At 38.0% G+C, this 12333-nt stretch overlaps 1 protein-coding gene across 1 annotated transcript in view; it reads right to left on the bottom strand.

Moving 5' to 3' along the window:
- The window catches only part of RBL2 (RB transcriptional corepressor like 2), a 45087-nt gene that overhangs the window by 22115 nt on the left and 10639 nt on the right, over nucleotides 1-12333 (bottom strand). The window contains exons 5-8 of the mRNA XM_082676521.1: nucleotides 10877-11005; nucleotides 9203-9363; nucleotides 9046-9110; nucleotides 7902-8088 (exon numbers count right to left, since the gene is read on the bottom strand). Of these exons, the coding sequence (XP_082532647.1) occupies nucleotides 7902-8088; nucleotides 9046-9110; nucleotides 9203-9363; nucleotides 10877-11005 (542 nt within the window). The remainder of the gene's footprint in view (nucleotides 1-7901; nucleotides 8089-9045; nucleotides 9111-9202; nucleotides 9364-10876; nucleotides 11006-12333) is intronic.

Here is a 12333-nt window from a genome sequence, read left to right as displayed (position 1 = left end):
GGGCTTCCCTGGTGGCACAGTGGTTGAGAGTCCGCGTGCCGATGCAGGGGACACAGGTTCGTGCCCCCGTACGGGAAGATCCCACGTGCCATGGAGCAGCTGGGCCCATGAGCCATGGCCGCTGAGCCTGCGCGTCCGGAGCCTGTGCTCTGCAACGGGAGAGGCCACAACAGTGAGAGGCCCGTGTACCACAAAAAAACAAAAACTTGAGTTTGAAGGCAAACATAAGCCTGAAAATATTAAGGCTATCTCTGACAAACAGAATTTCACCGTTCCCATCTACTGCTATTTTTGTAATTACTCAAAGATTGACAAAGGAAAGCTGAGAATAAATCTGGCCCAAATGAAATCCATGATTTAACAAAAGCTCATCTAAATAATCAAATTTGGACTGTCCTGGTGGCGCAGTGGTTAAGAATCCACCTGCCAAAGCAGGGGACATGGGTTCAAGCCCTGGTCCGTGAAGATCCCACATGTCGTGGAGCAACTAAGCCCGTGCGCCACAACTACTGAGCCTGCGCTCTAGAGCCTGTAAGCCACAACTACTGAGCCCATGTGCCACAACTACTGAAGCCCACGTGCCTAGAGCCCATGCTCCACAAGAGAAGCCACCACAATGAGAAGCCCACACAATGCAACAAAGGGTAGCCCCAGCTCGCCGCAACTAGAGAAAGCCCATGCGCAGCAACGAAGACCCAACACAGCCAAAAATAAATAAATAAAATAAATTTATTAAAAAATAATCAAATTTGCTTCACAGGAGGATAAAACAAACATTCTTAGATGCAGAATACAACCTGATGCAGAACAGCCTTCTTCAGCCTTCTTGCCCTTCTTTACCTTTAGTTACTAGAACCTATCACAGTTCTTCCCCCCAAAGCAGACAGATCTTCAGAGAAATAAGTTTAAGTGAAATTCTTGAACACAAATATGAAAAAGATATAGCTTAACGTCAAGAATTTAAGCATGAATACATAGGCTATAAATTTAAGAAAACTGAAATCGTATCAAGTATCTTTTCCGACCACAACGCTACAAGACTAGATATCAATTATGGGAAAAAAACTGTAAAAAATACAAACACATGGAGGCTAAACAATACACTACTTAATATCCAAGAGATCACTGAAGAAATCAAAGAGGAAATCAAAAAATACCTAGAAACAAGTGACAATGAAAACACGACGGCCCAAAACCTATGGGATGCAGCAAAAGCAGTTCTAAGAGGGAAGTTTATAGCAATACAATCCTACCTTAAGAAACAAGAAACATCTCAAATAAACAACATAACCTTGCACCTAAAGCAATTAGAGAAAGAAGAACAAAAATCCCCCAAAGTCAGCAGAAGGAAAGAAATCATAAAGATCAGATCAGAAATAAATGAAAAAGAAATGAAGGAAACGATAGCAAAGATCAATAAAATTAAAAGCTGGTTCTTTGAGAAGATAAACTAAATAGATAAACCATTAGCCAGACTCATCAAGAAAAAAAGAGAGAAGACTCAAATCAATAGAATTAGAAGTGAAAAAGGAGAAGTAACAACTGACACTGCTGAAATACAAAGGATCATGAGAGATTACTACAAGCAACTATATGCCAAAAAAATGGACAACGTGGGGGCTTCCCTGGTGGCGCAGTGGTTGAGAGTCCACCTGCCAATGCAGAGGACACGGGTTCGTGCCCCAGTCGGGGAGGATCCCACATGCCACGGAGCGGCTGGGCCTGTGAGCCATGGCCGCTGAGCCTGTGCGTCTGGAGGCTGTGCTCCGCAACGGGAGAGGCCACAACAGTGAGAAGCCCGCGTACCGCAAAAAAAAAAGGACAACCTGGAGAAATGGACAAATTCTTAGAAATGCACAACCTTCCGAGACTGAACCAGGAAGAAATAGAAAATATGAACAGACCAATCACAAGCACTGAAATTGAAACTGTGATTAAACATCTTCCAACAAACAAAAGCCCAAGACCAGATGACTTTACAGGCAAATTCTATCATTTAGAGAAGAGCTAACACCCATCCTTCTCAAAATCTTCCAAAATATAGCAGAGGGAGGAACACTCCCAAACTCATTCTACGAGGCCACCATCACCCTAATACCAAAACCAGACAAAGATGTCACAAAGAAAGAAAACTACAGGCCAATAACACTGATGAACATAGATGTAAAAATCCTCAACAAAATACTAGCAAACAGAATCCAACAGCACATTAAAAGGATCATACACCATGATCAAGTGGGGTTTATCCCAGGAATACAAGGAGTCTTCAATATACGCAAATCAATCAATGTGATACACCATATTAACAAACTGAAGGAGAAAAACTATATGAACATCTCAATAAATGCAGAGAAAGCGTTCAACAAAATTCAACACCCATTTATGATAAAAACCCTCCAGAAAGCAGGCATAGAGGGAACTTTCCTCAACATAATAAAGGCCATATATGACAAACCCTCAGCCAACGTCGTCCTCAATGATGAAAAACTGAAACCATTTCCACTAAGATCAGGAACAAGACAAGTTTGCCCACTCTCACCACTCTTATCCAACATAGTTTTGGAAGTTTTAGTCACAGCAATCAGAGAAGAAAAGGAAATAAAAGGAATCCAAATCGGAAAAGAAGAAGTAAAACTGTCACTGTTTGCAGATGACATGATACTATACATAGAGAATCCTAAAGATGCTACCAAGAAACTACTAAATCTAACCAATGAATTTGGTAAAGTAGCAGGATAGAAAATTAATGCACAGAAATCTCTGGCATTCCTATACACTAATGATGAAAAATCTGAAAGTGAAATCAAGAAAACACTCCCATGTACCATTGCAACAAAACAAATAAAATATCTAGGAATAAACCTACCTAAGGAGACAAGAGGCCTGCATGCAGAAAATTATAAGACACTGATGAAAGAAATTAAAGATGATACAAATAGATGGAGAGATGTACCATGTTCTTGGATTGGAAGAATCACCACTGTGAAAATGACTATACTACCCAAAGCAATCTACAGATTCAATGCAATCCCTATGAATCTACCAATGGCATTTTCACAGAACTAGAACAAAAAATTTCACAATTTGTATGGAAACACAGAAGACCCCGAATAACCAAAGCAATCTTGAGAAAGAAAAATGGAGCTGGAGGAATCAGGCTCCCTGACTTCAGACTATACTACAAAGCTACAGTAATCAAGACAGTATGGTACTGGCACAAAAACAGAAAGATAGATCAATGGAACAGGAGAGAAAGCCCAGAGATAAACCCACGCACGTATGGTCACCTTATCTTTGATAAAGGAGGCAGGAATGTACAGTGGAGAAAGGACAGCCTCTTCAATAAGTGGTGCTGGGAAAACTGGACAGGTACATATAAAGGTATGAGATTAGTATACTCCCTAACACCATACACAAAAATAAGCTCAAAATGGATTAAAGACCTAAATGTAAGGCCAGAAACTATCAAACTCTTAGAGGAAAACATAGGCAGAACACTCTATGACATAAATCACAGCAAGATCCTTTCTGACCCACCTCCTAGAGAAATGGAAAACAAAAATAAACAAATGGGACCTAATGAAACTTAAAAGCTTTTGCATAGCAAAGGAAACCATAAACAAGATGAAAAGAAAACCCTCAGAATGGGAGAAAATATTTGCAAATGAAGCAACTGACAAATGACTAATCTCCAAAATGTACAAGCAGCTCATGCAGCTCAATATCAGAAAAACAAATAACCCAATCCAAAATTAGGCAGAAGACCATATAGACATTTCTCCAAAGAAGATATACAGATTGCCAACAAACACATAAAAGAATGCTCAACATCATTAATTATTAGAGAAATGCAAGTCAAAACTACGATGAGATATCATCTTACACCGGACAGAATGGCCACCATCAAAAAATCTACAAACAATAAATGCTAGAGAGAGTGTGGAGAAAAGGGAACCCTCTTGCACTGTTGGTGGGAATATAAATTGATACAGCCACTATGAAGAACAGTATGGAGGTTCCTTAAAAAAATAAAAATAGAACTACTGTATGACCCAGCAATCCCACTACTGGGCATATACTCTGAGAAAACCATAATTCAAAAAGAGTCATGAACCAAAATGTTCATTGCAGCTCTATTTACAATAGCCAGGACATGGAAGCAACCTACGTGTCCATTAACAGATGAATGGATAAAGAAGATGTGGCACATATATAGAATGGAATATTACTCAGCCATAAAAAGAAACAAAATTGAGTTATTTGTAGTGTGGTGGATGGACCTGGAGTCTGTCATACAGAGTGGCAGTCAGAAAGAGAAAAACAAATACCGTACGCTAACACATATATATGGAATATGAAAAAAAAAAAGAAAATGGTCATGAAGAACCTAGGGGCAAGACAGGAATAAAGACACAGACCTACTAGAGAATGGACTTGAGGATATGGGGAGGGGGAAGGGTAAGCTGTGACAAAGTGAGAGAATGGCATGGACATATATTTACTACCAAACGTAAAATAGATAGCTAGTGGGAAGCAGCCGCATTGCACACGGAGATCTGCTCGGTGCTTTGTGACCACCTAGAGGGGTGGGATAGGGAGGGTGAGAGGGAGACACAAGAGGGAGGAGATATGGGAACATATGTATATGTATAACTGATTCACTTTGTTATAATGCAGAAACTAACACACCATTGTAAAGCAATTATACTCCAATAAAGATGTTAAAAAAATACATAGGCTAATAAAATATCTTTTCTAATTTTTCCAACAAACTCTGAAAGGTTAAGATAGCTAAAGAGTTTTTTACTATTCAAGATAGACTATATTTCCCTATGTATTAAATGTGCTTATTCTAGAGATAGTTGTAAAAACACCCAGCAAAATTTTTACCTGGCAACAGAACTATTCAAGTTTCATGAGATACAGAAAAACACAGTAATTCGCCATACAGAAATAAATCTATATGTGTCTTCTCTGTGAATTAAACAAGAGTAGAGCCAAGACTTTCACTTTGTTTCAAAGAAATTAATTCTGTAATTTTTTTTAGGTCAATAAGATGATCTACGTAGATTAACTACATTCAGAAGATTTCTCCCTATATTTAACAGCTTTTCTTACAGCCACCTTCTTCCTTGTTTATGAACCAGTGCATTGCTGGGAGGAGAAGCAACAGCAGCCAGCAGCATCTCACCACGTGGCCCACAGGTAGCAGCACTTCCACGAAGGAAATGACATACGACAACCACAAACAACTTCCTGCCTGTAGTCCTCAAGGTCAGCATGGGGCTTCTTGGTAGCCCTGTTTAAGTTCTTAGTTTAAAGCTTCCTGTGCATTCTGATCAAGAAGAGTCTCTCTTTAACTTCTTAGACCTCTTTTATTGTCTATCAACTCATACTACTAGGTAACCTCTCTTAATTCCATGGCTTTAAAAGCCATCCATATCCTAATGACACTATATATATCCTAAGGGTATATATATATATATATATATATATATATATATATATATATACAGCCCTTACTTTTGCTGTGAGCTCTAGTCTTGTATCTCTAAATGGCCTATTTAACTCCTCTACTAGAATATTTCAAAGACATCTCACCCTTAACGTGCTCATAACTCTAATTCTTGATTTTTTCCCCGCTAGACTTGTTCTTTCCCCTCAATAAATGTAAATAGTAAATATTTATGGAATGCCTACAAGCACTGAATACAACACTGGTCATAGACCTCATAAAGCTTATATTCTAATGCAGGGAGACAGATAATAAACAATCCATCTATCCTTCCTTCCTTTCTTCCTCTCTCCCTCTCTTCCTCCCTTTCTCTCCTTCTCTCTCTCTTTCTATGTATTTATTATCTTGAGACAAACAATTCTTTATTTCTACCTACCTACCTACCAACCATCAGACACTGATAAATACTAACAGGAACACTAATGGCAAAGTAAGGGGGAAAGCAAGTCCTGAGGTAGGGGAGGATGCTAGTGGTTATTATTTTATACAGTAGTCAGGTTATCAGAGATCTGAAGGAAGCGAGGAAGTAAACCACATGAGCATCTTGAAGAAACATGCTCTAGGCTGAGAAAACAGCAAGAGCAAAGGCTTTGAGTTGGGAGTATGCTTGGCATATCTGAAGAATGAAAAAGGAGGTTAATGTGGCATGAGTGGAAAGGGTGAGGAGGAAAGTGGTGGGAGATGAATTCAGAGAGGTGGCACAGCTAGATCACTGAAGACTTTTTAGGCATTTGTAAGGACTTTAGCTTTTATACCATTCACCCAACTGGAGTCATCACTGTTTTCTTTTTTTTCACACCCTAGATCCAAGCCATCAGTAAATTCCAGGATATTCATAGCTGTTTTGTTCACTGACATAGCCCCAGTGTCCAGGACACAATCTGACATACAGCATACCTTGAGAATATTCGTTGAATGAGAAAGCAAACCAGTCTTAAGTCTGGTCTTACAGGTGAGTTACCCCTTGGAATTAGCTACACTGCCTCTGGAAGCACCTGTCAGAAGGTGCTTATTTTCTGTTGTATGAACACCACACAACAAAGGGAAACTCCTAGTCGCCATCATCCTAAGTGTCTGCATGAAATATACACATGATCCTGAAACTCAGTTTAACAGAACTTTCTTGAAGACTACAGATTCTCAGTTTCTCTAGTCTCTTAGATGAAGGTACCAATTTGGGTCAATCAACATTTTCTAAACACTTACTATGTTCAATATGGGCTGTATATTACTGGCCCATCTTCTCAAAACCAACAATCATCAGCATGATACATTCATTTACATTTATATTAAATTCTTTTTCCCAGATCTAACCAAAAATTTTGAAAGTCAAGGTTGACAAAATTTAAAACAGTAAACATACAGATAACTTTTTTTGTTCGTCCTCAAAAGTGTTTTTTTTTCTTTTGTTTTGTTTTGTTTTTTGCGGTACACGGGCCTCTCACTGTTGTGGCCTCTCCCGTTGTGGAGCACAGGCTCTGGACGCGCAGGCTTGGCGGCCAGGGCTCACGGGCCCAGCCGCTCCGCGGCACGTGGGACCTTCCCGGACCGGGGCACGAGCCCATGTCCCCTGCATCGGCAGGCAGGCTCTCAACTACTGCGCCACCAGGGAAGCCCCAAAAGTGTTTTTTGTTTGTTTGTTTGTTTTGTTTTACATCTTTATTGGAGTATAATTGCTTTACAATGGTGTGTTAGTTTCTGCTTTATAACAAAGTGAATCAGTTATACATATACATATGTTCCCATATCTCTTCCCTCTTGCATCTCCCTCCCTCCCACCCTCCCTATCCCACCCCTCTACGTGGTCAAAAAGCACCGAGCTGATCTCCCTGTGCCATGCGGCTGCTTCCCACCAGCTATCTATTTTATGTTTGGTAGTGTATATATGTCCATGCCACTCTCTCACTTTGTCACAGCTCACCCTTCCCCCTCCCCATATCCTCAAGTCCATTCTCTAGTAGGTCTGTGTCTTTATTCCTGTCCTACCCCTAGGCTCTTCATGACATTTTTTTTTCTTAAATTCCATATCTATGTGTTAGCATACGGTATTTGTCTTTCTCTTTCTGACTTACTTCACTTTGTATGACAGACTCTAGGTCCATCCACCTCATTACAAATAGCTCAATTTCGTTTCTTTTTATGGCTGAGTAATATTCCACTGTATATATGTGCCACATCTTCTTTATCCATTCATCCGATGATGGACACTTAGGTTGTTTCCATCTCCTGGGAGATAACTTTTTCAATTAAGGTAAGTAGGATGTGAATTTTCTTTTTCACACTGGAAGCAAGTAAAACGCATCTACACACACAATTACCAAAATAAAATAGAACCTCTGGCATGTCTGCTCCTGTATTTCCACTCTTCTGGCATGGCTCAACTCACCTTGTCAAAGTGCTGCTGCAAGATGCTTTTCATCTGCACCCTTTCAGCAGTCTCTGTTCCTGAACCAGTATTCAAACACCTTGAGAGGGTCCCAATTTCCTCTTCAGCATCCTCTCCAAGAAAAATCCGCTCATCTAAATTCCCAACAGATAAAACATACTCCTCATAGGCCTTATTGATGGCTTTACTATAGGGGAAAAAAAATAGGCAAAATGTATACTCACGGAACTGCCATTTCAGTTGTTTTAGGCTACTTGTTTCATTTTTTTCATTTACTAAAAATTCTAATAATTTTGTAAAAGTTAAGTTTTAGTGGGATCACTGTTAATTATAAAAACTGAGGAGTATAAAATGCACGCTTGCTCCATTATGCTCATGCATTGTACAGTAAGTATATTTTGGTGACAGTATTTCAGGATGGGTATCCTGTACCAAGCTGCCTGGTAGGTACAGCTTCTGGTGAGAAGCCTAATTATCTTTCTTAGCTGCTCCAGGCAAGTTTGAAGACCTAAGTACTTCCACATCATCATTCTTCCCCTGTGTAGTTCCAAAAGAATTTCTTTATTTCAAAAATCATGATCCAAAAGCTTAACTATTAAAGCTTTAAAGAACGGCCATACAGTTTTCAATAAATCTAAAACATGTGCTTCGAGTAATAGTTGACAGAATTTTTTACTGCATCCCTATATTCTGCCACAAGACATATTCTAAATTTCCAGGACACAAACAATAAAAACATGAAACTCGGGCTTCCTTGGTGGCACAGTTGTTAAGAATCCGCCTGCCAATGCAGGGGACACGGGTTCGAGCCCTGGTCCGGGAGGATCCCACATGCCGCGGAGCAAGTAGGCCCGTGAGCCGCAGCTGCTGAGCCTGAGCTCTGCAGCCCGTGAGCCACGGCTGCTGAGGCCTGCGCGCCTAGAGCCCATGCTCCGCAACAAGAGAAGCCACCACAATGGGAAGCCTGCACACCACAATGAAGACCATCCCCTGCTCGGCACAACCGCGCGCAGCAATGAAGACCCAGCGCAGCCAAAATAAATAAATTAAATAAATTAAAAAAAAACAAAAAAACATGAAACTCTGAGGTTTCCTCGGTACATAATTTAAAACATTAAAGTACGTTTATAACAGAAGTACTCACAAACTCTCTCCAAAATTCCCAGGTTCTAGAAAACCAGTAAGATTTTCTTCTTTTCCCTTAAGGAGCTATGATGAAAGAAAAGATCCTTAAGTCATCGTATTAAATCAAGTCTTTGCCCAGAAGATATTTTCAAATTACTTCTTTACTACTTACAAACCTTTTTTTCATAAAGTTTCCTAATATAGGGTTTCCAGAAATGTTCCTTTATTCCCTTTGCTTCCAAAACTAGGCCGTCATGTAAGGAACAGAGTTTCTCAATGACACAAGGTGGGTCGGAAGAAGGTTTAGAATCCTTAGCGTGAAAATCTTCAGATAGACCTGTGATGGGTAAAATCATAGAGATAGCAGGTAGCATTCCATAAACCAAACTGTAATAAACTAAACTATAAATAATAGAGAGTCTAATCAGCACTTGAGTTAGCATATGAGTGTACAGGAAATAGTGTAAGGGCCTAATTTGACTCTATTTAAATATACTTCAAAAATAGCAAATAGAGGTAAAGCGTATCACTGCTCAAAAGATTTCAGTTATTCAGTTATCTACCTGGAGACGGTTAAAAAAGAAAAACTAAAAAAATAATTTAGTATATTGCTATAAGATCTAAAAACCAGAAAAATAAAATTTTGCCAATAAGCGTCACATTCAAATAAAAAATAGCACTTTGAAAAAAATTACTGTTCAAAGTACACACTCTTTATATACTTTAATTATACTATATGTATTTATCATGTTAATTTACAGCCCTTGTTCTAGATTCAATGCAAGAGAAATAAAGAAGAGGGGATAAAATGAAGGGAAGCAGCTATATAGAAATATAAAAGGGAGTTAGGAAAGAAATAAAAGAAAGGACAGAATACAGAGAACATTAAACTTACCAAACCAGAAGCAACTGAAGTAATTAACTCCACTGACTTTAAAAATCTACCTTGAGATTCAGACAAGCTGAAATTCTAATTGTAACCACCCCACAACTAACAATCACTCAGAATCCTACCAAGTTATTATTCAAATAGCAGCAGCATTATATAATAGCTCAATAAATACTTTTTTTTTTGTGTGTGGTACGCGGGCCTCTCACTGTTGTGGCCTCTCCCGTTGAGGAGCACAGGCTCCGGACGCGCATGCTCAGTGGCCATGGCTCACGGGCCCAGCCGCTCCGCGGCACGCGGGATCCTCCCGGACCCGGGCGCGAACCCGCGTTCCCTGCATCGGCAGGCGGACTCCTAACCACTGCGCCACCAGGGAAGCCCAATAAATACTTTTTAATATTTGCTTTATACATAATTGGTCTCTTACTGTATATCATTCATAGAAATTATATACCTTAAAGCCTACTAAATGGATAGCCAAAATAACTATCATTTCCAAACACCTTTTAGTTTAGAGTTGAAAATTCATTTTACTTATTTTAGAACCATAGCTACTCCTCTTCTATAGAAAAGATCTGAAATGGAGATTCTTTCAATAAATCTGCTTTGACCTCCTCCTGTGTGTCAGCCATGAAACTTGCCAATGCAGAAAACCACCGTCAGCTCTAATGTCATCTTCGCTACTCCAGGTTTTTAAATTCCTTCTTCTTGTTGAATATATATTTCAGAAACTTCTAAAGTTGTCATCTAAGACTTTAAACTTTGTGATATTTGCAATTTCTTTTTCCATAAATATTTTTACAGAGAGCTCAACTCCTAGTTGTAAGTACTCTGGTGATGAAGCTTTGTAAAGCATTTATGTTCTCTGATGCTAGGAAAGCTATAGTATGTGTACAACTCCCAACAGTAAACATAATGTAGAAATGTGAGTTGTCTGATAGTCTTTGATTTACAAACTTACCTTTAAAATTAGGGTTCACAAGTTCTTTACGATTGGAACATTGAAGGGCATTTCCATAAACTAAGTCCAAAGCACACAGCAGAAGATGATAAGAATTAACCAGATCATCACTAATCATGGGGAAATTACCTACAGGATTATAAACAATTATAGAGTTAAATTTGCCTCAACTTCACAATATTTTTAAAATAATTTCTTCCTTTAGTTAAAATGACATTATACAACAGTGTACAAAGCTGACTCAAGAGCTACAGAAAGTGTTTTGGCAAATTCACAGTTTGAAATATTAAACTCTTAGAAATTTATTAAACTAGATAGATAAGAGTAAGACTAAGAAGCCCGCCGGCCACAACTAAGACCTGGCACAACCAAATAAATAAATTTTAAAAATAAATATTTTTAAAAAAAGAGTTTAAGAAAAACCAAAACTTTACTATAAATGCCATTCATTAATATTCATTAAATAAGCATTTATTAAATGCCTAATAGCTGATCAAAATTTTATCATAATTGGTTTTTCTTTTGAAAATTCTGAACACAAACAACTTCATAAATTATCTCAAGCTGTTAAGAAATTGTTTGGTATGAAAATATTTTTCTGTCAAGAAAACTGGTAGAAATGCTTAGATGGGAAAAGCTGAAAAAATGATTAATGTAATTATTTTTTCATGTATGTATTTTAAAAAGACCAGAAACTATAATCAGACTCCTAACAGTAATATTTTAAATACTTTTTGATGTAGTAATACAAGCTCATATAAATTAATGCAACAGGACCACAATAAAAGATATTTCAGTTCTAGAGCTAGTATCCCAGGAATAATTGTTGATGCTTGGTAACAAAAAAATAAACCAAAACCTAAACCTAAAGAAACATGTCATTTCTGTAGTTCTGGTTTAACTCTAACATTGAAAAGAGTTTTTATAGGCAGTTAAAACAGTTTTATTATTCTTAGAAATTAAGGAATATTTCTAGATTTTTTTGTATCTTTAAGCATTAAACACTGCATATATATGCTTCATATTGATTTTACACTCTTATAACATCAGATGAATTCAACTTAAATAGCTAACATACATCTGAAGAATTATTTCTAAACCTTGACATTTTCACACTAAATGACTACCCAAATGCATACACACACACACTCACACTACTCTGTTTCAGGCTGTTTTCTCTCCTTTCCTCTAAAGAAAGTTACCACTTACCTCAGCATAGCAGGATAAGCAATTCTTTTTTTTTTTTAATAGATGGAAATATTTCAACAAATCAATTTAAATGGATTAAAGAGAAAAAATAGTTTTCTGCTGCCAAAAAGACAAATGATAATTAATAAGCTAAACTTTGCATTGATATAACCAAACTAACTTGCATGGTTTCACAAAAAAGATGCTTAATATTAAAATATACTCAATTCCTCAGATGTAAAACAGGAAGTGGTACCTACCAGTTTCAA

Source organism: Grampus griseus (assembly GCF_964374135.1).
Source record: "Grampus griseus genome assembly, chromosome: 19".
Lineage (NCBI taxonomy): Eukaryota > Metazoa > Chordata > Mammalia > Artiodactyla > Delphinidae > Grampus > Grampus griseus.
Note: the sequence above shows the minus strand (reverse complement) of the source record. Positions and strands in the feature narration are given on the sequence as shown.